The sequence below is a fragment of the Bos mutus genome, chromosome 2 (genome assembly GCF_027580195.1).
Source record: "Bos mutus isolate GX-2022 chromosome 2, NWIPB_WYAK_1.1, whole genome shotgun sequence".
Lineage (NCBI taxonomy): Eukaryota > Metazoa > Chordata > Mammalia > Artiodactyla > Bovidae > Bos > Bos mutus.
In genome coordinates, this window is record NC_091618.1 from 40,425,415 (window position 1) to 40,452,413 (window position 26,999).

General features: G+C 40.7%; 1 protein-coding gene across 3 annotated transcripts in view; it reads left to right on the top strand.

Annotated features, from left to right (window-relative positions):
- The window catches only part of KLF7 (KLF transcription factor 7), a 105,134-nt gene that overhangs the window by 36,817 nt on the left and 41,318 nt on the right, over window positions 1-26,999 (top strand). For 2 of the 3 annotated variants that reach the window (XM_070387644.1, XM_070387635.1), the window contains one exon: window positions 4,682-5,315. In XM_070387644.1, coding sequence (XP_070243745.1) covers window positions 4,682-5,315 — 634 coding nt within the window. The remainder of the gene's footprint in view (window positions 1-4,681; window positions 5,316-26,999) is intronic. The other variant, XM_005908303.3, reaches the window with a different exon arrangement.

Below are 26,999 nucleotides of genomic sequence, written 5' to 3' on the forward strand. Positions count from 1 at the left end.
CTTGCCTGGAGAGTCCCATGGACAGAGGACCCTGATGGACTATGGTCCACAGGGTTTCAAAGAGTTGAACGCTGCTGAAGCGACAGCATGCACACATGCATGCATGCAAATCTCTGGTTCTGATAGAAAAACAGACATTCAAACTCTATCAAAATTTGCAATCTGGAGACACTCCTGGTTTGCCAGTCGGTATTTCCTTTTTCTCTCTCATTTGAAATTATTTACATTTACAGAAGTTGCAAAAATTGTACATAGAGTTGCTGTATACATATTCCTAGCTTACCTTAATATTACATAACCATAGTACAGATATCAGAATAAGAAATTGACACTGATAAAATACCATGAACTAAATCTATATGCTTTCTTTGAATTACATTGTTTTCCCACCCCTGTTCTTTTTCTCATCCAGGATCCAGACAGGGACCTATTGCATTTGGTTGTCTGATCGTCTTAGTTTCCTCCAGTATGTGACAGCTTCTCAATCTTTGCTCCTCATGACCTTGGTACTTTTAAAGAATACTGGCCAGGTATTCTGTAGAATGGCCCTCAGTTTGTATTGGTCTGATGTTTTCTCATGATAAGATTGAGGTTATTGAACTTTTGGCAAGAGTGACATAGAGTAATGTTGTGCCCTTTTCAGCCTATCATACCAGTGGAATATGATATCAATATGCTGCTAAATTTCATCATATGGTTAAGATGGTGCATGCCAGGTTTCTCTGCTATATAATTATTATGTTTTGTCCTTATAATTAATAAATGTCTTATTGGGAGGGGATACTTTGAGACTAGACAAATATCTTGTTTCTCATTACACCTTCATCTATTAATTTTAACGTCCTTTGGTGATTCTTGCTGAAAGTCATTGTTTCTTTGTTATTTGACTAGTAGTGATCTTCTATTTCCATCAATACTTATGTTTATTAATTGTCATTTTACTATAAGGAGGAGCTGATCTGTCTCCTCCATTTTTTTATTCAACCATTTTTTTATGTCACTGAATTTCTTGAATATTAATTTTATTCCATGGGTTAGAATCTGTTATTATCATTATTCATTTTTATTGCTCAAATTCCCTAGATTTGGGCTTTGAGAACTCCTTCAAGTTGGCTCATGTGTCTTTTTGACATACACTCATCACTTTATGAGCACTTTTTTACCTTATGGTACAACAACATATTCCAAACTCATCTTTATTTTCTTTGCCTCAGGCCTTTCAATCAACTTTTCCCTCCCAGGTTCTCTTTATTGGATAATGATATTTAGAAACCAAGATCTTGATGCCAAGTGTGCTAACTACTATTGGGGTGTCTTTGCTTGTGGATTCTTCTGATTGACAGAGCCAGGAAGTACATACATGTATACACATACATGCAAACACACCTTTGTTACTATAAAAATCTCTGTGTGTATATGTGTTGAAATCTCTAAATAAATACTGAAACCACAAATTCCAATTAAACATCATAGGTGTTTCTTATGGGACTTCTTGTAATTATTTTTTTTAAATATGGGAGATAAACTATCTCTTTTGCTTGGAAATAATCTAACAATGAAATAAATACTCCTCATCCTTAACATTTTATTCTCCAGCACTCCTGATGAGTTTCTGGTTGACAAAATCTTCTTTTCTATCTAAGCTTCATTACCAGCAGATATTATAAGAAGTAGATTTCTCAAGACAACAATATTCCATAATGATTTCAGAGGGCTATCCAGCATATTTTGACGGGTTCTCATGGTTTATAGCTCTCAGATGGAATAGAATGCCTTGTATTAGGATTGCAAGAGATAGCCTCTCTTAGTGATCCAGATTTCCCCGTATTTAAGTGATGAGAAGTATCTCCATCCTTAGATGATTAGTATGATCCATGTGTTCTGGGATTCAAACTAGGGCATACTGGGTAGGTTAGTTTGTATCCTCCCTGAAGAGTGTGTAAATGCATTTAGAATGTCTCAGTTCCTCAGAACTTTGAATATGAAGAGATCTAAGCCTCCTGTTAGTAACAATCACAATTTCTTAGTGACTTTTGAACCTTTGAGCTAAAAACTACATAAGAGGATATGACATCCAAAAGCCCTATCGATAGACACTGGTGACTGTGAAATAGTTCCTGTGTGTGAGGACCTGTCTCGAGGACCTGTCTCAAGGACCTCTTCTAACCCATGATTCAGCTGACTTCCCCCTGGAACATATTTGTGTCTCAAAGGTCTGGTTCTACTCTTTGAACAAAGCTAAAGGAGCGTTATGTTCTAGAAGACATGTATTAGTGGTCATATCTAGCTTCATCGTATTCCAGATTAAGGTCAGCAGGTAGCTTTTGTACAGTGGAGTGGAATAGAATGATTAAAAATAATAGTATATAGTTGGTTTATCTTTGGTTGGTAGACATTATGTACCTGATGGGTACCAGACACTGTTCTTGATAGGTGATGGTTTAAAAAGAGAAGGGAAGATTAAAGGGAGGTTTTTGGGGGGTAATATAATTCAGAAGTGAATTGACTGGGGCTGAGACTGGGGGTTTTAATACTGGAAAGAAGTAAATGATAATTTTTAGCAATGAGATGGAAAAAGGAAAGGAAAAAATCTTTGAAACATAGAATTCAGAAAAGGGACAAATAAGGATAAGAGAAATTTCTAGACCTGAGAAGGTGGCAGTATTGGTTTTAGATATAAAGTGGTGGAAAGCTACTCAGCAAGAGCTATTATTTAATCAATAAGCAAAATAGAATCAAGCTTAGTTTTCCAATAAGCTTTCCTTGATTAACACCTCCATAACATAAGAGTACAGAATTCATTGTCCACTCATCCTTTAAGAACTTGTCAACATACTTTATTGTTATATTATTTGGTATCACTTTGCTTGTAAATTCATGTAAATTTTAGCTTGCAGTTGTTTATTCTGTATGTACGTCACATGGATCTGTTACTGTGTCATCCTCTAACACAGAAAGCCTTGCACCTTGCTGTGAACACAGTAGTTGAATGAACACTTGTGACATGAGTATTGAATGAAGATTGGAACCATTCATTAGTTTATACTATTAAAAATCAGCAGTGAGACCCAAAGGTGATTCATCGTTAAAAATCTGCTTTTCTTGTTCAGTAATGCAGTTTTACCAGAAGGCTGATTAAAAACCAATCTTTTGAAATGTCACCAAAATAAAATCGTTGACAGATACAACACAACCAGGTATATCATTAAAATATATTCTTAACAGAATAAAAGCCTAGAATCAGAACACCGGTTGAAAACATAGAAGTGCTAGAGAGCCAGAGAATTAGGAGCTAGTCAGATTTTAAATTTGCCGGCAGTGTTTCTTTGTTGAAGCCCCAGAAGTTACAAGTTGAACTGATGGCATAAATTAGGACTGGGCTTCTCAGGTTGCACTAGTGGTAAAGAACCTGCCAGCCAGTGCAGGAGACAAAAGAGACACGGGTTCAATCCCTGGGTCAGGAAGATCCCCTAGAGGAGGGCATGACCCCCCACTCCAGTATTCTGGCCTGGAGAATCCCATAGACAGAGGAGCCTGGCAGGCTACTGTCCATAGGGTCACAAAGTGTCAGACACAACTGAAGTAACTTAGCACACATAAGTTGCTGCTAAGTCGTTTTAGTCGTGGCCGACTCTGTGCGACCCCATAGACAGCAGCCCACCAGGCTCCTCCGTCCCTGGGATTCTCCAGGCAAGAATATTGGAGTGGGTTGCCATTTCCTTCTCCAATGCATGAAAGTGAAAAGGGAAAGTGAAGTTGCTCAGTCGTGTCCGACTCTTAGCGACCCCATGGACTGCAGCCCACCAGGCTCCTCTGTCCATGCTCCAGGCAAGAGTACTGGAGTGGGATGCCATTGCCTTCTCCAAAACACATAAGTTAGGACTATGGTTTTCTACCAGATTCTGAAAGAGCAGGATTAAGTGAGGAGAGCTTTCAGGTTATAAACTTAAATATCCATTTTTGCCATAAAAACACTTCTACCATCTTACAAAGACTTACGAGCACCGTGGATGAAGATTTGTTGAAACTCTGAACTTTTCTGATTATATTTTTCTTGCCTCACTTCTTTACCAGGTGAAAACTTTATATTGAAATAGATTAGTGTCTTTTTCTTTAACAATTCAAATAGCTGTGTTTGAACTTATTTTTATCACGTAGACAGATGTCAGACTATTGTAATGGGACTCATGCTTCTTGCCTCGCAATACGTAATGATTGTGCTTAGTGATTTGCCAAAGTCTGTTTGAAAAATGAAGTTGGACTGTGGGGAGTCTTACTTGCTATGAAAACCTCATCTGATTTTGTTTGCTTCCTGCTTGCATACGGGCTCCTAGGGAGGCTAAGAGCATCTCACCTACCGAATTGGATTGTAGGATGTGAGATCATTTTAACATTGAATGTTCTCAGGGAACTTGATGGTGTGAGATAGCCCTTCTGGGTTTCTAGTTCCCCATTAACTGTAGTAGTTGAGCTCATATGATGTGACCCTTGTGAACCCTTCAGAAGTGTCCAGGGAGAAAAATAACAAGGTCAGACCTTTCACCAGGAAGATTTCAGATATGAGCCAGGAAACATCCTCTGTTCCTTCCTGTAGATTGCTCCTCAGCCTGTCAACATGTGGTCCCCTGGTGTTCTTTGCTTCTGATGGCTGTTTCTCTCCCTCCCTCCTTGCCCTCTGCAGACATGCCTTGAATTGGAACGCTACCTGCAGACGGAGCCCAGGAGGATCTCGGAGACCTTCGGTGAGGACTTGGACTGTTTCCTCCGTGCTTCTCCTCCCCCGTGCATCGAGGAAAGCTTCCGGCGCTTAGACCCCCTGCTGCTCCCCGTGGAAGCGACCATCTGCGAGAAGAGCTCGGCCGTGGACATTCTGCTCTCTCGGGACAAGTTGCTATCTGAGACCTGCCTCAGCCTCCAGCCAACCAGCTCTTCTCTAGACAGCTACACAGCCGTCAACCAGGCCCAGCTCAACGCAGTGACCTCATTAACGCCCCCATCGTCCCCTGAGCTCAGCCGCCATCTGGTGAAAACCTCACAGACTCTCTCAGCCGTGGACGGCACAGTGACGTTGAAACTGGTGGCCAAGAAGGCTGCGCTCGGCTCAGTCAAGGTGGGAGGGGTGGCAACAGCAGCGGCAGCCGTGGCGGCAGCTGGGACAGTTAAGAGTGGACACAGCGACAGTGAGCAAGGAGGGGTAGGGGCTGAGGCGTGCCCCGAAAACAAGAAGAGGGTTCATCGCTGTCAGTTTAACGGGTGCCGGAAAGTTTATACAAAAAGCTCCCACTTAAAGGCCCACCAGAGGACTCACACAGGTAGTGGTACAAGTTGGCCGCACGTGGTTTCTTCTTTTTCGTCCTTTAGCCTCGTGGGGGGAAGGGCTTCTCTCTGTTCCGAGAAGTGGCATCCATGCCAACGAGGAGGTATAGAGAGGCAGGCAGGCCTGGGAGGGAAGCCGAGTGACTCACCCATTAACCTTAGGATCTCCAGGTGTCCTGGGCACCAGACATGGGTTTGTCACTTGCTGGCTTGGAGATTCTTTCAGAGGGCAGTGCCAGCCTTGGTGTAGTATCAGACACTGCTGAGGATGCCTGAACAGGGGTTCTGGTGGTGTGACTCACAGCCGTACGTGATGTATGCACCTGTCACTTCCCTGACACTTTTCGTTGTTTTATCGGTGTGATTCGGTGGTTTTGATCAACACTGGAATCTGAGACGTTACCTTGGAGAGAATTGCAATTGAACAAAGTAGCCAGGGTGTCCCTATTTACTCTTTTTCCAGCATCCCTGATTTTTCATCAAAGTCACCAACAGCAGGAGGGTTTCAGAGTTCATTAGATGTGATCATTCTGTAATTAATTGGCATCTCCTCTTTTGCATTGTTCTCTGGCGCGTGCTTTATAGAGAGATGGCAGAATTGCTTTTTAATGAGCTTGTTACTGCGAAGTTGCTAAAGTGATTACATTGCTATGTGTGTGGTAAGGGCGGTGGGGACCGGCAGGGACTGTATAGTTTACTCAGGACTTCTGTGGTGACTCCCAGGACTCATACTGATCTTGGGAGTGATGGGATAATTTAGAAGAGTGGGGTTTGTGAAGAAAAGAATGAGATTAGCATTTTCCTTGAATCTGGTCTTTGTCCTCTGCTTTGAGGCAGAAACTTAGGGCTGGTGTCTCTTCTTGGGGTTAGCATTGTAGGAGCAATTACTGTCATTAGTGGTTTTTAAATGAGTCCCTGAAAGTATATTGCCGGTATGGTTTTTTCAATCTGCGTGCACAATACCAACTGAACTGGGAAGAGCTCCGAAAGTGTAAGTAGCAGAATCAGAGTGTTGCTGGGAAGAAATGGGTGATTAGATCTAGGCTGGGAGATATGTCTGGAGAGAGTTCTTCTTCTTGGGCTTGCTGCTTGCCTTCCGGGTGCTCTGTGGTGACTTGAGGACTATGTCACCAGAGAAGTGTGCAGTGCAAGGATCATTGGTTGGAAAATGGGGAAACCTAGGTTCTAGTTCTAGTGCTGTCCCTAACTAGCTTTGTCACCCTGAGCACATCCCTGTACCTCACTGGTGGCCTCATTTTCTACATCTACCAAACAATTTGGCTTTTGAGGCCCCTCTCAGCTCTAATGTTCTTGGGGGAGGCGGTTTTGGGAAATGTCTTTGTGTAGAACAGAGGAGCTTCCCTGAGATAGGAGTGTATAATGTGTGTGTAGAAACCATCACCACCTTGAATTTCAAAGTTATTCCCATGGGAGGATGATAGCGGACAGTGTTTCCTCACAGCATAAGACTTAGGCATGTTCTCCTCTCATTTCAAACTGACTTTTGCTTGTGGTCCTTGCTTGCTTCATGGAAAGTTATCCTAAGGTTACTTTTGAACCCGTGGCTCAGGTTCAAGTCCCACTCATGGTTCCTTTTGGAGTTTGAGTTCGAGTCCTCTAGTCCACATACTTCAAGGCAAAAGCTTCTTGCTACTGTCAGCTTTTCCTTTTTTTCACCTGTCTGGTATTGTTCTGGAGGTTAGTTTTATTTATTTGTCTTTCTCAAGTCGGTGAGTAAAGTAACTAGAAGACATTGCAGTGCTCCCAGGCTTCGGCCGTGACTCATCTCCTCTTCCCCCCAGGAAACCAGAGAAGGCAGGATGAGGTGAGAAGGTTGAGCTTTGTTGAGGGTATGGAATTCATGATTATGAGCACATTTTTAAAATTATTGACACGAAGACAGGCTATGTCCTGCCTAGTTTGGAGGCTGGGCCTCTCTGGGAAAGCAGAGATTCTTTTTTGGGGGGTGAGTCCAGAGCATTTGCTTCCTTTTCCTGTCCCCTCTTTCTAATGGATGTGTTAGGAGGATAACTCTGAGAAGTGATGCATCTTATGTGGTTTGTTTTTTTGGGCATTGTCTACTCAGAGTGATTATCAAGGTGGAGCTCATTATGTTTCCCAGCACCTGCAACCACTTGCTCTATAGTGGATTAAAGTGGAAAGAATCCTCCCTGTGGGGAATTTATCCAAGAAGGCACCTTGCATTATTGGAAAGGCAGTACTGCAGAGCAGTTAAGAGCAGGGCTTTGCAGTCAGGGAGACTCAGGTTTGAATTCTGGCTCTACAACTTCCTAGATTTATGACCTGGATACCTGATGCATCTTCCCTGAGTCTCAGTTTCCTCATCTGTAAAACAGGGATAATTTACCTCCTAGATTGTTTTGAAAATTAAATGAGTAAATATATGTAAAGTGAAAGTTAGTTGCCCAGTTGTGCCCAGCTCTTTGGGATCCCATGGACTGTCGCCTGCTAGGCTCCCCTGTCCATGGAATTCTCCAGGCAGGAGTACTGGAATGGATTGCCATTTCTTCCTCCAGGGGATCTTCCCAACCCAGGGATTGAAACCAGGTCTCCTGCATTGCAGGCAGATTCTTTACCTTGAGCCACCAGGGAAGCCCAAATATATGTAAATTACTTGGCAGATGGTAAGAGCTCATTAAAGAGAGTAATAGGGTTGGTTGTAGTCCTGACTATTGCTGATGATATTGATTAAAGATGATTTTGTGGAAAAAAAGAAAAACAGCTTTATATAAACTAGAAATAAATCACTTAAAGTTAAATCCCACTAAAAAGCAAGAAGCTTTTCTTTCCTCACTTCCGTAATTTCAGTGTCGGGGTGGTGATGCACAGCCACTCGTCACAGAGGATGAAGTTGGACGTGCAGGCATTGACCCATTGAAGTTGGCAGTAATGTAGAGCACAGCTTTCCTAAAACAACACAGGAAGCAATGACCTTGCACCCTCCAGAAGCATTTTGCCAGTAAAACCTTCTGCAGAGACAAACATGGAGGGAAAAGTAGGCTATAAGAAAGAGAAACAGACAGGAGGGGAGGCAGAGGTGGAGATGGGCAATGAGGAAAGGGAATCTGAATTAATTTGGATTAAATAGATGAGAATCAGAAGTATTTATTTGGAATTGGTGTGAAGGGGGCACAGGGGAACTGAAAACAAAAGTGATAATTTATGTGGTGTGGATGAACTAAGAATAATGAAAAAAGCATGAAGGATGGAATCAAATTAAGTGCAAACATATCAAGGAAGTGGACTAGCAAAAGCTTGGGGGCAAAGGTATATGGTGATGAGAATTCAGGTTGGAGATGAGGCCATTGATAGAAAGAAATGAATAAGGGAGGGCTGCTGACCAAGTGTTGAAATGAAGCTCTGGTTGGATTCAGGCAAGCTATTTTAACACAGGGCTCACTTTAATTCAATGAAAATATTTTCTTATCTTTCAGCTGGGGAAGTGTTTTGGGACGTAAAAAGAGAGAGAGAGGGAAAAAAAAATCCAAGAGAAAGAGAGGAAATACTGGCATTTTGTTCTCTGGAGTTATGTATATGCTCTATCTCTTCTATATGGTAATATGTTGAAAAAGAGACACACTTGCAAAAATGAAATAAACTGTGTGGGTCTCAGTCTATGCATAAAGAAAGACAATACGTTGTTGGTAACATGGATTTCCTTGCAGTGAATAATTTTTAAAAGTGTTATTCATTTCATCTTTATATAGATAGAATTTACTGAGCTGGAAAAGATATGCTGCTGCTGCTGCTTTTTTTGTCCTTCTGTGGCTGTTTTTTTGAGGATGCTGAATCCTTCAAACTTTTTGCCCTGGAGGATGTTAGGCAATGAGGTGATTTTTCTTTTTTTCAGGTAGCAGATGCTCAAATTGGTAGCTAGGGCACAAATACTGGTTGCCCAAGGAGCTGAAGTGAGGGATGGGGGAGCCAGGCTGGGGGTGGCTGAAGATGAGGCAGGGGCTGGGACAAAGGGAATATTGTGAAGTAGCAGAATCTAAGTGAAAGGAAGCATATAAAAATGGACATATGGTTTATTCATTGGGAAGAGCACTTAGTGCTGGCGTGAGGGTAGAAATGTCCTTCAGCAGCCAAGCCATTACAGACCTTTCTCTTCCACTGTTTTCTGGTCTTTGTATAATATATTTTTCTTTCTCAATAAGTCAACCATTATGTTCACAGTTTTATTTGTCCTCTTGAAGACAGCTAAATAATCCTAAATTTTGTTGCAGGGAAATCCCTCACTTTCAGGTTTTAAAATACTACTTTATTATGTTTATTTTCAGCAAAAATCAATTTGTTAAAATGTTGGTAGTTTCTATTCAAAAAAACAAAAAATAATTTTCTACATTTCTTCTTGATCATTTCTGAGAAGGAAAAAAAGCCTGTGATTGAAATGGATCTTTATGTTAAGTGAGCAGACTTCTCTAATATGAAAATTCATATAAAATCATGTTCACATTTACACGATTAAGATGAGTCATGTTGGTAAAGTCAGGACAAAGGCCAGCAGTGAAATCTTTGACTGTTGGTCATAGAGGAAGGAGCAGAGGCCATGTCCTGTCTTCTGCTACTTGGACAAGGGCTCTCCATAGACTGGAGTTGCTTTTGCCTAATCCATGGGTGGTAATAGAACATTCTAGGTTTTGCACTGAAAGATGTAAAGATATGCTTTTTAGGTGAAAAGATAAAATGACCATGCAATTTTCTTAGTATCTGATACCTGCTTTGAGGCAGGTCATAATGAATCATAATGTGGCACAATCTCTAAGTTTAATTAGGATTTAGGGAAATAGTTTATTTTTAAATGGAAAGATGGCTAAAAACATTATGAACAAAAAGATGGGTATCAGTTCAGTTCAGTTGCTCAGTTGTGTCTAGTTCTTTGCGACCCCATGGACTGCAGCACACCAGGCCTCCCTGTCCATCACCAACTCCTGGAGTTTACTCAAACTCATGTCCGTTGACTCCATGATTCCTTCCAACCATCTCATTGTCTGTCATCCCCTTCTCCTCCCACCTTCAATCTTTCCCAGCATCAGGGTCTTTTCAAATGAGTCAGTTGTTCGCATTAGGTAGCCAAAGTATTGGAGTTTCACCTTTAGCATCATTCCTTCCAATGAATGTTCAGGGCTGATTTCCTTTAGGATGGACTGGTTGGATCTCCTTGCTGTCCAAGGAACTCTCAAGAGTCTTCTCCAACACCACAGTTCAAAAGCATCAATTCTTTGGTGCTCAGCTTTCTTTATAGTCCAACTCTCACATCCATACATGACTACTGGAAAAACCATAGCTTTGACTAGACGGACCTTTGTTGGCAAAGTAACATCTCTGCTTTTTAATATGCTGTCTAGGTTGGTCATAACTTTTCTTCCAAGGAGGAAGCATCTTTTAATTTCATGGCTGCAGTCACCATCTGCAGTGATTTTGGACCCCCCCCCCAAAATAAAGTCTCTCACCGTTTCCATTGTTTCCCCATCTATTTGCCATGAAGTGATAGGACCGGATGCCATGATCTTAGTTTTCTGAATGTTGAGTTTTAAGCCAGCTTTTTCACTCTCCTCTTTCACTTTCATCAAGAGGCTCTTTAGTTCTTCACTTTCTGCCTTAAGGGTGGTGTCATCTGCATATCTGAGATTATTGATATTTCTCCCGGCAGTATTGATTCCAGTTTGTGCTTCATCCAGTCCAGCATTTCTCATGATGTACTCTGCATATAAGTTAAATAGGCAGGGTGACAATATACAGCCTTGACATACTCCTTTTCCTATTTGGAACCAATCTGTTGTTGTTCCATGTCCAGTTCTAACTGTTGCTTCCTGACCTGCATACAGATTTCTCAGGAGGCAGGTCAGGTGGTCTGGTATTCCCATCTCTTTCAGAATTTTCCACAGTTTGTTGTGGTCCACACAGTCAAAGGCTTTGGCCTAGTCAATAAAGCAGAAGTAGATGTTTTTCTGGAACTCTTTTGCTTTTGTGATGCTCCAGTGGATATTGGCAATTTTATCTCTGGTTCCTCTGCCTTTTCTAAATCCAACTTGAATATCTGAAAGTTTACGGTTCACGTACTGTTGAAGCTTGCCTTGGAGAATTTTGAGCATTACTTTTCTAGCATGTGAGATGAGTGCAATTATGTGGTAGTTTGAGCATTCTTTGGGATTGGAATGAAAACTGACCTTTTCCAGTCCTGTGGCCACTGCTGAGTTTCCCAAACTTACTGGCATATTGAGTGCAGCACTTTAACAGCATCATTTTTAGGATTTGAAATAGCTCAACTGGAATTCCAATACTGCCACTAGCTTTGTTCATGGTGATGCTTCCTAAGGCCCACTTGACTTCGCATTCCAGGATGTCTGGCTCTAGGTGAGTGAGCACACCGTCATGATTATCTGGGTCATGAAGATCTAGTTTGTACAGTTCTTCTGTGTATTCTTGCCACCTCTTCTTAATATCTTCTACTTCTGTTAGGTCCATACCATTTGTGTCCTTTATTGAGCCCATCTTTGCATGAAATGTTCCCTTGGTATCTCTAATTATCTTGACGAGATCTCTAGTCTTTCTTATTCTATTGTTTTCCTCTATTTCTTTGCACTGATCACTGAGGAAGGGTTTCTTCTCTCCTTGCTATTCTTTGGAACTCTGCATTCAAATGGGTGTATTTTTCCTTTTCTTCTTTGCCTTTTGCTTCTCTTCTTTTCTCAGCTATTTGTAAGGCCTCCTCAGACAACCATTTTGCCTTTTTGCACTTCTTTTTCTTGGGGATGGTCTTGATCCCTGCCTCCTGTAGTGTCAGGATGGGTATAGTGTTTAAGAGATAAACAAAAGTGCTTTAATGAAAGCTTGAAATATAATTTATTTATTCAACAAACACTTATAAAAACTTGTTATATGTCAGATAATGTTCAGAGTATTAAGAAACAAAATTCAACTGAGTAAATTTTAAAGATCTCACTGGCTTTATTCAGTGATTCATGAATTGGGCAGCATCTCATCTAGCATTTATAGGAAGGAGCTCTGAAATGCTATAAGGGACTTCCCTGGTGGCTCAGACGGTAAAAGCATCTGCCTACAATGCAGGAGACCCGTATTCGATTCCTGGTTTGGGAATATCCCTTGGAGAAAGAAATGGCAACCCACTCCAGTACTCTTGCCTGAAAAATCCCATGGACGGAGGAGCCTGATAGGCTACAGTCCATGGGGTCGCAAAGAGTCAGACACGACTGAATGACTTCATTTTCTTTCTGATATGCTATGCAAAGTGAAAGACTTTTATAGGCGGAAACCTGGACAAGGAAGTTATACCAGGAAAGAGCTGATGGTTTGTGGCAGGGTCACCTTCCTTTAGGGAATGGTAGGGGTCTGTGAGGCAGATAACCTCACTAGTTCTGACCTGGCCATTTCAGATTGCCTGGTTTAATATTCTATTCCTGGGAGAGGCTGAATCTATATTAAATGTATAAGTTTCAGCTTGTTGAAGTAGGGCTTAGCACAGTTCAGTTCAGTCACTCAGTTATGTCCGACTCTTTGCGACCCCATGAATTGCAGCACGCCAGGCCTCCCTGTCCATCACCAACTCCCGGAGTTCACTCAAACTCACGTCCATCGAGTCGGTGATGCCATCCAGCCATCTCATCCTCTGTCATCCCCTTCTCCTCCTGCCCCCAATCCCTCCCAGCATCAGAGTCTTTTCCAATGAGTCAACTCTTCGCATGAGGTGGCCAAAGTACTGGAGTTTCAGCTTTAGCATCATTCCTTCCAAAGAAATCCCAGGGCTGATCTCCTTCAGAATGGACTGGTTGGATCTCCTTGCAGTCCAAGGGACTCTCAAGAGTCTTCTTCAACACCACAGTTCAAAAGCATCAATTCTTTGGCACTCAGCTTTCTTCACAGTCCAACTCTCACATCCGTACATGACTACTGGAAAAACCATAGCCTTGACTAGACAGACCTTTGTTGGCAAAGTAATGTCTCTGCTTTTGAATATGCTATCTAGGTTGGTCATAACTTTCCTTCCAATTTCATGGGCTTAGCCCAAGTGACTCCATTTTGGGCCAGTTGTGTCTTTTTTAACAATTCTCCTAGTTTGATCAGACTTAGCCTGAGAGATATGATAAAAATTTAAGGCATCAAATGCCACTCCCAGCTACTGCTCTGAAGATCTCCCAGTTTTTGCTGATTCTCTGTGTGCTATTCACAGATCATGACTTAAGGTTCACATGTTTTAAGTTGGTCATTCTCTTCATCCGTTTTCTGACATTTCAGTCTTAGAGTATTGGTTGGTGGTTAGTGGCTACAGACATGCACTTAAACATGCATTTAAAGTGCACCAGGAAGACTATTATTATTATAAGCAAGACGATTCCCAGTGTCTGGAGTGCACTTCAGAGCCACGGTCCCCAAGACCCAAGCCAATCAAAACTAAATATGTCAAAGAAAGATCTTGTTAAAGCAATCACTTTTTAAAGCCAAGTGATTTTATGTTCAGCCAAGTTCAGTGATTTTATGAAGCTGAGTTTCAGCTTCCCCAGAAAGGTTAATGCAGGTGCAGCAAGTGGTGTTGGATGCAGCACAGACCCCTTCTGGTGAAGCTATAAGATAATCAACGGCTATCCCATCATTAAGAGCAACATTGGTCAGAAAGTCTAAGGATTTTTCTTGGGCAGCTTTAGCAGTGGATTCTGAGTTAATGATGGTTTCTGATCATTTGTACTCACTCCTAACCAGGGAAGTAGGGTTCAGTCTGTGAATTGGTAAGATCCCCTGGAGGAGGGCATGGCAACTGACTCCAGCATTCTTGCCTAGAAAATTCCATGAACCTGGCAGGCTATAGTCCATAGGGCTGCAAAGAGTCGGACATGACTGAAGCAACTGAGCATACACACACACGGGCATAGAGAGACAACCTAAGAGGCATTGCCTGGTTACACACCAGCCATCAAGGCATGTATAAGCCCAAGGAGAATGATAATCAACACAGACAAAGATTAATCATGTTAGGGCACAAACCATTCCTACTGATGGATTCATTTGCAGGAATTTGTTACATTTGCCCATTCAAACCAGGGGTCAGTTAGGTTTTCAGTGCATTTGGAAAGTATATCTAGCTCAAAATAAAATGTTGTTCTAAATTTCTGGCAAAGATGGGTGCTGCTGGTGAGATCTTTTCATGACTGGGGAAGAATCATAGTTAGATAATCATAAGAACATGGGAGTGCAGATATACTGGGATTTCTCTAGGCATTGTGTCTCGTTGTGTCTAGGGCACCTATAATAGAAAAGTGAAAACGAGGCACTGGTTGTTCTGGCCATTAAAATCAGACCCTCTAAATGATTTCTAAGGGAGGTTCAACTGTAGTTTACAGGACATTCGGAATAGATGAAAAAGTGGTCATAGGGAAGACCAGTGGTTCTTTAGTATTACCGATAGATTGGTATTTTTACTGGCAGATCCAGTAGTCTAAAAGGTTATCCCCCTTAGTAATGGCCTGGGAGATATGGATGATAGTGTTATCTTTTTAGGACCATGCCAAAGTAAAAGAAAGAAAAGAAGAAAAGGTTTTTGTTGTTCAAGTATGAAGTCTTGATCCAGCATCTTGGGTGGAGGCAGTCTACACTGATTTCAGCTACTTCTCTTCCTAGTCAGTTTTATTTGCGTGTCTCCAGAGTTTGCCCAATTCTAGATGTCATGTGGAGCCTTCTTCAGCTGTAAGATATGTACTCAAGGTTTATTACTTTCTAATTTTGTAGCAGTGTCAGTGGTCAGGAGCACCTGGTAAAGTCCTTTCCATGAGTCTCATTTTTGCAAGAATATTGGAGTAAAACAGTAGCTGTCTGTAAATTACAAAAGACTTTAAAATGCCCATTGTTGAAGATCTGATGCCAACTCATTTGCTAAAGAAGTATATTTATTTCTCTGATATACAACATTTTAAGATAGTAACTAAAATTGTGACTGATAATATTTTACCAGAACATATGAGAGTTCCAGGAATGTTAAACAGTTTCTGGAACACTTGTAACATATGCCTATACAAGTACAAAATAAAGAAGACTTAATATTACCTATTTGACAGTGCTTCTTGGTTAATTTAACACAGTAAATAAGCCTATTTGGTTTAACATCTCTTTTTTTATAAAGAGAGAGAACAAATCTCCTGAGATGTTCCAGGAGCCCTCTAGAAAATTCCAAAAAAGTTTGAAGTCAAAAAACTTCATTTAGAATTTGGTTTGGGGGAAGTTTGTAAAAAATATCCATTTAATAAAATGACAGTAGATATTGTTAAAGGCAAAACAGAAAGTTACATAATTGTGAGCAAATCTTAGTTCTTTAATTTTGAGAAGATTGGGTTTTCTTAAGTAAAAGACCTGATAAAGACAGTGTGAAGCACAGTAAGTTATTTTGGTATGACATAAAATCTTTACTGTTCAGAAAGATTACTTAAAAAATAAAGAAAATTTCACAGTCTGTTATCAAAAGTAGACCAAAAGTCCAACAACACCTTAGTAATGTTAACAGAGAGAATAAAATTCTAATTTTGCACCAGTGTACTTTTGATAGTAAAACTCATTTTTTAAACAATTAAATAAATTTATTTTAATCCTAGCTATCCTGACTCCACATAAAACCAAGGTTCCTCTTACACAAACTGTCTACAATTTTGTTCCATTTTTTTCCTCTTTCTTATTCTAAAACAATGAGTCATTTTACTTTCCTTTCCTACTTTTCATACACAGTTACTTTCCTTCACCTTTATTTTTCTAAGTAGTTCTAACTACATACATGATTAGAATGACTCTTAGAATGGTTAATTCATAGTGAAAACTGAGATGTAGGAAGTTGTGGACTATCTCTTACACGGGCATTCTGTGGATTGGCAAATTTAGAAATACACGTCATAATTTCTAGAAATACATGTCATAATGTCTAGAAATACATTCTTCCTCATAATAAATTTTCCAATGTGGCAAACAAAAAAAATGTTTACTAATAAACCCAAATATCTTAAGTTTCTCAGTAATAGGAAGCCAAAAGTAGACAAACCTACATTCAGGACTAATGTTCCAATATTTATTCAGAAACAATCTAGGTATTCAATTAAATATTCATCATTTAAATTAACATAGAAAAACTCTAAGGTTTCAAGTTACCGAAAAAATTTGGGGAATATATTTAAGTAAACATACCAAACTATAGTTATTACTGGAAAGTGGAAATAGTTAACACACTTATATCTATTCAAATCACTTGTTCTTAATAGTTATGTTTAGATTACTCATGAAAATTTTAGTATACCAAATTATTTTTCTTGGTGAAAAATTCTGTAATAGAGATAACCCAAGTAGAATAAAAATGGTATGCCTGCATTATTTTCAGTGTTGATAACTTTATAGACATGTCTATTTTAATTAAACCAACAAACTTAAACTACCCTTTATTTAGTGGAGATAATACTAGGTTGTGAACTTGAAACATTTGGGATAGTTTTTCTATTTCTGAGATTATACTTAATTTATGTAGCATTTGTTTGTTTTAAAAGCAATTGAATAAAGCCCTTTACAAATTAATTTTAGCCTTACTATCCAAAGGTAGATAATACCACACATCTGTAACACATATACAATTGACCTTTGAACAATGTGGGGTTAAAGAGAGCTGACTCTCTGCATAGTCTAAAATCTGTGTATAACTTATAGTCTGCCCTCTCTACATGGTTCCAGTACATCTGCAGATTCAACTAAGTGCAGATCATGTAGTACTGTAATACCAAGTATTGGAAAAAATCTATACATAAGTGGATCCACACAGTTCAAATCTGTGTTGTTCAAGTGTCAACTGTGTGTGTAGATACACATAAAGACAGATCAGTTCAGTTCAGTCTCTCAGTTGTGTCCGACTCTTTGCGACCTCATGGACTGCAGCACATCAGGCCTCACTGTCCATCGCCAACTCCTGGAGTTTACTCAAACTCATGTCCATTGAGTCAGTGATGCCATCTAGCCATCTCATCCTCTGTCATCCCCTTCTCTTCCTGTCTTCAGTCTTTCCCATCATCAGGGTCTAGCTTCCATTCTCAAATTTTAGCCACGAATCAAGTACAATAATATAAAACTCATTAGTTATATAAAATAAGTTGGATCCAAATTGTGTATTTGCCAGGTAAAATAAATTAACGGCTCAAGTGGCTAAAGCTTTTTACTAATATTGGTGGGGAAGACAATTAAGGTTTTTCATTTGTCTAAGTTCCAAATAACTACATACCTCTCCCCATTTTTTTTCCTTTAATAGGAATTACCTCCCTGGAGTTTTCATTTAAAAGAGATGGCCTAGATAAGATTTCCTAGAGATGACCAGGTAGAACATTTACGTCTCAAAGCCCAGGGAAAGAATGCAAATTCCTTCAAGAAGGACTCTTGTTTCCGAAGGCCAGGACTGGGGAACCTGCAAGTCTTTTGAGATGAATAAGAGAGGTTTGGGGATTGGACTTCATATTGTTTCTAGAGCTGCATTTCTGGTTTTGCAAAAATTTGTAAGATGTAGACAGTTGCTTTTAATTTCTATTTCTCTAAAGAAGTTATAGCCTAAATGATTTTGTTAAAGGGTTGATTTGCTTATCCAACCACATTATCTTCAATTTACTTTTTTTATACTGGGGAGAAGATTTCCAACTAAGATGGAAATGAAAATCTTTGGAACATTTTAGTAAATCCTTCCATAAAACCATCAGAATTTTGTTTTTTTAATTTTTTTCCTCCTTCTGGGTACATGGTTTCATTTTATCTTAGGAGAGAAGGTTTAAAATTTTTTTTCCATCAAGCTCTGAATATCAGCTTCTAGTTTGGCCAACCTCTGATCACAGAGCTACTCAAAAAATGCTTTCAAATATCTTGTCAATTTTCAGCTGAAACAAACAATAAATATAAATAAATAAATACTGGCAGTATTGAATATTCCTATGGACTCAAGAGGTGTCCCCAAAGAGAGGGCAAAAGATATACCTCCCAAGATCCAGAGCCAAAGATAGCCAAAGGAAAAAAAGGAAGAAATAAAAAATACAATTCCCCTGAGGACTGGCCATATCCTGGAGCTGCAAATGAAGTTCAACCATATTTCTGTCCAACCATATCTAACTGCAAATGGGGATATAACCTACATTTTCTGCCCAGTCATATTTTGGGGCACCCAAATTCCGTGGTAGCTCAGTTGGTAAAAATCTGCTTGCAGTGCAGGAGATCCCTCTTCCATCTCTGAGTCAGGAAGATCCCCTGGAAAAGGAAATGGTAACCCACTCCAGTATTCTTGCATAGAAAATCCTATGCACAGAGGAGCCTGTCAGGCTACAGTCTGTGGGGCCGCAAGAGTCGGATACAACCTAGTAACTAAAGTGAAAGTTGTTCAGTCGTGTCCAACTCTTTGTGACTCCATGAACTGTACAGTCCATGGAATTCTCCAGGCCAGAATACTGGAGTGGATAGCCTTTCCGTTCTCCAGGGGATCTTCTGGAGTGAGTAGCCTATCCCTTCTCCAGCAGATCTTCCGGACCCAGGAATCAAACTGGGGTTTCCTGCATTGCAGGTGGATTCTTTACCAACTGAGCTATCTGGGAAGCCTAAACCACCACCAAATTGACAAACCAAGCTCTCAGGACGTAAAACAAGACAAACAAGAAGGTAACAGCTGTCCTTGGGAGAGAAAGAATCAATAACCAATGTATCTGGATTTAGAAAGGAAAGGACCATGTGAAATTTTAGTTTCCTTTTTCCTCTGGGCATAACAGGCATTCAGGAGAGCTGATTCTGTTAAGAATTCTCACCCTTTGCTGGTCTCCCAGTTTTCCCATAAACCCATCTGCATGCTTTGCTGGTGGCTCAGACAGTAAAGAATCTGTCTGCAATGCATAAGATGCTGGTTCTATCCCTGGGTTGGGAAGATTCCTTGGAGAAGAGAATGGCTACCCACTACAGTATTCTTGCCTGGAGAATTCCATGGATAGAGGAGCCTGGCGGCCATTGTTGTAAGATATTCATAGCTTCTGGGACCACAGTTCTTAGACATAAAATAAGCAGATGTGCCAGAATGTAGTGTACTCAATTCTTTGAAACTTAAGGATCTCAGTTTTTTTAGCTAAGCCTTGGGTCTCTTGGAGCCAGAATTAATACCTAAGAGGAATGTGGCTCTGGACTGGGGATTGTGTGGTATTTTACAGCCTACCTTGTTATGTGGAAATTTCCCTGGGATTGGCAGGTGACCTGGTATCAGCCTAACCCGTTTTGTGACCAGTTTGTCCTAACACAGGAGTCTTTTGAGGTAGGTGACAAGTGCTCTAACAGCTTTTAAGTGCTCAACCATACCCATACACAAAGTCAATTTTGTGACTTTGGTCTTCTGAGATTCCCATTAGCAATAGTCTTTCAGTTCAGTTCAGTCGCTCAGTCGTGTCCAACTCTTTGCGACCCCATGAACTGCAGCACGCCATGCCTTCCTGTCCATCACCAACTCCCGGAGTTCACCCAAATTCATGTCCGTTGAGTCAGTGATGCCATCCAACCATCTCATCCTCTTTCGTCCCCTTCTCCTCCTGCCCTAAATCTTTCCCAGCATCAGGGTCTTTTCAAATGAGTCAGCTCTTCACATTAGGTGGCCAAAATATTGGAGTTTCAGCTTCAACATCAGTCCTTCCAATGAATACCCAGGGCTGATCTCCTTTAGGATGGACTGGTTGGATCTCCTTGCAGTCCAAGGGACTCTCAAGAGTCTTCTCCAACACCACAGTTCAAAAGCATCAATTCTTTGGTGCTCAGCTTTCTTTGTAGTCCAACTCTCACATCCATACATGACTACTGGAAAAACCATAGCCTTGACTAAATGGACCTTTGTTGACCAAGTAATGTCTCTGGTTTTTAATATGATGTCTAGATTGGTCATAATTTTCCTTCCAAGGAGTAAGGCTGACTTCATTTTTGGGGGCTCCAAAATCACTGCAGATGGTGATTGCAGCCATGAAATTAAAAGATGCTTACTCCTTGGAAGGAAAGTTATGACCAACCTAGACAGCAATAGTCTTTACATGCACATTAACATACCAGCAGTAACCAAACTGATGGTACAGTAAGCTGGCCAAGAGAAAGCTTTAGGTGCACACCTCCAGCTGTTCTCAATGAAGAACTACAGGCTAAACTAACAGACCCTAACAAATGGGGACTGGACTAGCCAAGGGCTAGGGACTTCAGTGACCCACTGAGGCCTGGCCTGGGACCGTGAACTAACCAAGGGCTGAGGACTGACACCCTGTTAGAGCCTCCTGTCAATCTCCAGGGGATCTTCCCCACCCAGGGATGGAACCCAGGCTTCCCACATTGCAGGCAGATTCTTTACCAGCTGGCTTCCTTGTTGGCTCAGCTGGTAAAGAATCCGCCACATTATGGGACACCTGGGTTCAACCCCTGGGTTGGGAAGATCCCCTGGAGAAGGGAATGGCTACACACTCCAGTATTCTGGCCTGGAGAATTCCATGGACTGTATAGTCCCTGGGGTTGCAAAGAGTTGGACATGACTGAGCAACTTTCACTTCAGTTCTTTACCAGCTGAACCACCAGGGAAGCCCCCTGTCAGTCTAGACTGGCCCATTAACCCTAGTCTGGAAAGCTAATTAGATCAGGAGCTCAACACAAAAAAAGTGGACCTCAGAGCCCAGAGGAACTTACCCACAGCACTTGGAAATGATAAGAAAGATAAAGAACTCAAAGTTTACAGGTACCAGCACCTGTGTTTCTCATTCTCTGAAACTGGCTGAAGTTTCCACTGGATCCCACCACTGCCCCCAAATTTGTTTTTCAAAAAAATTCAACTGAGTTCTTACGATCTTATTGGCTTTCTTCAATGATTCATAAATTGAGTGGCATCCCATCTAGCAAATAGAAAGGAGCTCTGAAGAGCTGAGCAAAATGTGAGACTTTTATAGGCAGAAGATAGCAGGACAAGGAAGTTATACCAGCAAAGAGCTGATTGTTTATGGCAAGGTCATCATCTCCTTGCAGAAGATGGCTGGGGTCTATCAAGCGGATGACCTCACTAGGGCTCACCAGGTAATTCCAGATGACTGGTTTGAGATTTCATTCTCTAAGGAGGATGAAACTACTTTGTTGTTGTTGTTGTTATTCAGTCGCTCAGTTGTGTCCAACTCTTTGCGACCCCACTGACTGCAGCACGCCAGGCTTCCCTGTCCTTCACCGTCTCCTGGAGTTTGCTCAAACTCAAGTCCATTGAGTTGGTGATGGCATCCAGCCATCTCATTCTCTGTCTCATTCATCTCATTCTCTTCTCCTCATGCCCTCAATCTTTCCCAGCTTCATGGTCTTTTCCAGCTTCATGGTCTTTGCATCAGGAGGCCAGAGTATTAGAGCTTCAGCATCAGGCCTTCCAATGAATATTCGGGGTTGATTTCCATTAGGAAACTGTACTTAAGTTAGGTATTAAGTCTTGGTTTGATGATACGGGGCTTAGCACAAATGACTCCATTTTGGCCTGCTGTCTTTTTTCTAAACAGAAGTTTTTTTATGAATATAACCCTTTAAGCCACATTAATGACACCGGTACTATTCTCATTTTACAGATGAGAAAAATGAGACCAGGAGAGGTCAAGTAACTTGCCCAATATCACACAGCTCCTAGGTGGTTGGGCCAGGGTTTGAATCAAATCCTGTTTGATTTTGTTTCTCCATTTTGAGCTTTTAATTTCTTTGCTAAGTCATAAGGGGAGATGCTGTCATTTAGATATTTTTCTTAATAACCCATTATTTAGAGGAAATGAGAAACTTACAGTTTAAATACAAATTGACAATGAAACTACTTTAAGTATCTTCTAAACAGATAAGAACTAGGAGGATCCTTAAACATATTGCTTCATCAAGTGACTAAGAACCAGAACAAGGAAATTACGAAGGAATGATCTTCCGTTTCCAGTCCCATTATTGTTGCTGCAATAGTTACTATTATTATGATCATTACTATGAAACCATTTTTTTTACTTTAGTATTAAAGAGACTCTTGTAACATTCTCAATTCACTCATTAAAATGATAAATGTTAGTACTGTATTCATATGAAATAATATAAACAAGTGTTATCACCTACAGGGAAAACTGAGGACCAAAAATAGTAAATACCTTAACCCAGGCTATACAACCTGCCACTAAATTAAAATTTGTCCCATTCCCTTCAGCTTGTATTCTATTTAGCATTAATATAGTTTAGTAGTATTCTTACTTTGTTCACTCAGCCATCTTACAATCAGGTATTAAGTGCCCATAGATTTCAGGTGCTGTGGTATAGAATAACCAGCAGTTAAGATAGGAAGGGCTGTTCAGATAAGGAAGGCTAAAGAAAGACAGGGCATTAAATGAGATTAGGGCTCCTGTCAGTGGTCAGAAGCAGCATGGATGATTCTGAGATACAAAGTCACTTTTCTCCTCTGGAAAGGCTGTTTTTTATTGATGCTGTTCATCTTTTAAAATTATGCCAATGTGATAATACATTAATTTATATAAATAGAAGCCCTAATTCAAGGTCAGGCATATCAGCAGGATGAAATTAAATACCTCAGTCTGGAACTGTAGGGGGCCCATCGACCACTTTCAACCTCCTCAGCTCTATAGATAAGAATTCTTTGAATTTATACAATAGCAACTGAAATAGGGCAATTTTAAGACATTAAAAGGCCTTTAATATGCTGAGACACATGGCTGCTAATGAAGTTTATCCATGTGTTGAGGCAGAAACTCATTAAACCCCTATTATGGGATGGAAACTAGCGTAGGGGTTAACTGTTCAGTTCACAAGGTGGAGAGAGTTTAATAGGAGGGTTTGGTAGTTTGGATTTAGCATATTCAGGGACTTGGGAGAAAGAGTTTGAAAGAAGGGGTGTGAATGAGGTGGTGGAAAACAGTTGATGAGAGAATCTTAGAGCTTTACCATATGATGATTTAGCAATATGCTAAATCTTCATACTATTTATGAAGATAAATTTAGGTAAACGTATATCGAGTCGAATGGCTTAAACTCAGCATATACACAACAAACACATTTATTTTATTATTATAATATGGTAATAAACATAGGCTTTGTAGGATGCCTATTCCAGATGTCCTTTTAAAGGATAATCAGTAGTCACAAAGTGTTAAAATAAGAATTGAAGAGAAAGGAAGAACCATGAAATAAATACTGCACCATAGACAGTATTTATGGAACACTCACTGTACTAGACATTATTCCTTCCCCATCTCTGAGAACCTCATTTTTTGATGCAAAAGCCTGAAATATGGTTTCATAAAGTCTAAATATAATATTTAGAACCTGATTTCAAAAGAGAGCATGGATTGGGGTTGGGAGGTAGGAAAAGGGAAAAGAGGAACCTCATTTTAGAAAAGGCTGTGGAAGTAATGGAATGTTATAAATTCTAAGATTTAAAAGTTAGGCCAGCTCTGTTTGCTCTAGAAGAGGAAAAGAGGGTCACAAGAAGTCTGTGCCAGTGACGGCTTGGCATTGGGAAGGCCAACTTAAAGTGTTCCCTTTAATAAATAAATAATGTATAGAAGTTGTTTCTAATATAATAAGAGTATTAATAACCATGATCATCAGGGTTATCCTGTATATATTACAGTGAGAGGTTGGAAGAAAGTTAAATAGAGCCTTTGTAAAGACTGCAGGTGAAGAGAATATCGTTAAAATCCATTGGTGGTAGGCAATACTTCTGTCTCCTGAAGCTGAAACAGTAGTGGAGTGATTCTGTTTGAATCAGGAAACCAAGGGGAATTTAAGACAGTCATGTGTGATAAAACCAAAACCCTTTTTTCCCTTAAACTTTGGAATAACTTTTGAAAAAAATTATTTGAGATACAAGCACAGATGAAAAAATATTTGTTAAATGATGTGTCTTTCTTTGAAAAATATACACTTTCAATTCTGTAGAAATTATAGTTGAAGCCCCATAAATAAATCATGAGGAAACAAGCTTTTCATAGAAAGAAGCTAATTCTGGGCAGTAAATGGAGCTCTGGGAGTCCAGGCTACTTTGGTTATATGTATTCAGTTCAGTTCAGTTCAGTCGCTCAGTCGTGTCCGACTCTTTGCGACCCCATGAATCGCAGCACGCCAGGCCTCCCTGTCCATTGCCAACTCCAGGAGTTTACTCAAACTCATGTCCATCGAGTCGGTGATGCCATCCAGCCATCTCATCCTCTGTCGTCCCCTTCTCCTCCTGCCCCGAATCCCTCCCAGCATCAGAGTCTTTTCCAATGAGTTAACTCTTTGCATCAGGTGGCCAAAGTATTGGAGTTTCAGCTTTAGCATCAGTCCTCCCAAAGAACACCCAGGGCTGATCTCCTTTAGAATGGACTGGTTGGATCTCCTTGCAGTCCAAGGGACTCTCAACAGTCTTCTCCAACACCACAGTTCAAAACCATCAATTCTTCGGCACTCAGCTTTCCTCACAGTCCAACTCTCACATCCATACATGACCACTGGAAAAACCATAGCCTTGACTAGACGGACCTTTGTTGGCAAAGTAATATCTCTGCTTTTGAATATGCTATCTAGGTTGGTCATAACTTTCCTTCCAAGGAGTAAGCGTCTTTTAATTTCATGGCTGCAGTTACCATCTGCAGTGATTTTGGAGGCCCCCCAAAAATAAAGTCTGACACTGTTTCCACTGTTTCCCCAGCTATTTGCCATGAAGTGATGGGACCAGATGCCATGATCTTAGTTTTCTGAATGTTGAGCTTTAAGCCAACTTTTTCACTCTCCTCTTTTACTTTCATCAAGAGGCTCTTTAGTTCCTCTTCACTTTCTGCCATAAAGGTGGTGTCATCTGCATATCTGAGGTTATTGGTAATTCTCCCGGCAATCTTGATTCCAGCTTGTGTTTCTTCCAGCCCAACGTTTCTCATGATGTACTCTGGGTATAAGATAAATAAGCAGGGTGACAATATACGGCCTTGAGGTACTCCTTTTCCTATTTGGAACCAGTCTGTTGTTCCATGTCCAGTTCTAATTGTTGCTTCCTGACCTGCATATAGGTTTCTCAAGAGGCAGATCAGGTGGTCTGGTATTCCCATCTCTTTCAGAATTTTCCACAGTTTATTGTGATCCACACAGTCAAAGGCTTTGGCATAGTCAATAAAGCAGAAATAGATGTTTTTCTGGAACTCTCTTGCTTTCTCCATGATCCAGCGGATGTTGGCAATTTGATCTCTGGTTCCTCTGCCTTTTCTAAAACCAGCTTGAACATCTGGAATTTTCCGGTTCATGTATTGCTGAAGCCTGGCTTGGAGAATTTTGAGGATTACCTCACTAGTATGTGAGATGAGTGCAATTGTGCGGTAGTTTGAGCATTCTTTGGTATTGCCCTTCTTTGGGATTGGAATGAAAACTGACCTTTTCCAGTCCTGTGGCCACTGCTGAGTTTTCCAAGTTTGCTGGCATATTGAGTGCAGCACTTTCACAGCATCATATGTATATGTATATTATATGTACAGCATATGTACAGCATTATATGTATAGTGGGACTCAAAGCCAGACTCCTCAGGTACCATATGAAGAAGGTCTGGCCATTTCCAACAAGGCAGTTTCAGTTTTTCCCGCACTAATGGAGGTGAACTCGCTGGCCTTGGGCAAACCTGTTTCATAAAAATTTTAGTTTCTTCCTTCTTCATGGCCCACCCAAGAATCTTATACTTGATGCTTTCCTATACTGGGTCACTTCCTGCCTTTTTGGCCTGCTTCGACCTCTTTCGGGCTTCCCAGGAGGCTCAGTGATAAAGAATCCCTCTGGCCAATGCAGGAGACTCAAGAGACAAGGGTTCAATCCCTGGGTTGGGAAGATCCCCTGGAGGAGGAAATGACAACTCACTCCAGTATTCTTGCCTGGAAAATCCCATGGACAGAGGAGCCCAGTGGGCTACAGTCCACAAGGTCACAAGGAGTGGGACACGACTGAGAGCAGCAACACCCTCCTTTACATCAGAAAGTATTTGGTGCACTATTAATTGATAGATTACATATCCATTAACCAGTAGTTTATAAAATAAGAATAAGAAATCTTTTACTACTTTTTTATTCTTCAATTCTAGGAGCCTCTTCATGGAATTTCAGGAATCTGCAGGCAAGTAGGCAGACAAGATGGGGGGAGCTGTTAGAAGCTGGAGCAGCATTCTCCACTTCCCACTCGTTCCCTTCCCCCTGCTACCAGATTTTCTGCATTTTCTAAGAGTAAGCTATTTTCAGCCATTTGAAAAAATAATATATTGAATGTTAATAGAAGCAAGACCATTCAAAATAATCAAAAGGGTAGTGGCTTTTTAGTGTGCTGGCTATTTGGGTCACCAGTGACAGTCACTGCCCATTTCTGCAGTGTCCCCACGTTTGGTTGCCAGTGTAAGGACCTGCCTCGCTTATATAATGGAGGTCAGCCCATTTAAATTATTTAAGGGTGTCTGCAGAGAGAATACGCTTTCCTTGGTCTTTGCTTTGTCTCCTCCTTTACCATCTATGCTTATTGAGGTAGGTGAGTTGGGCACAGATGCAGGATTGGACCCAATAAGATTTTACAGGTAGAAGACTAGGGCACCCCATTACTAGTTCCTTATGGAGCCTAGGTCCAGCTTTGTCTTAAACCA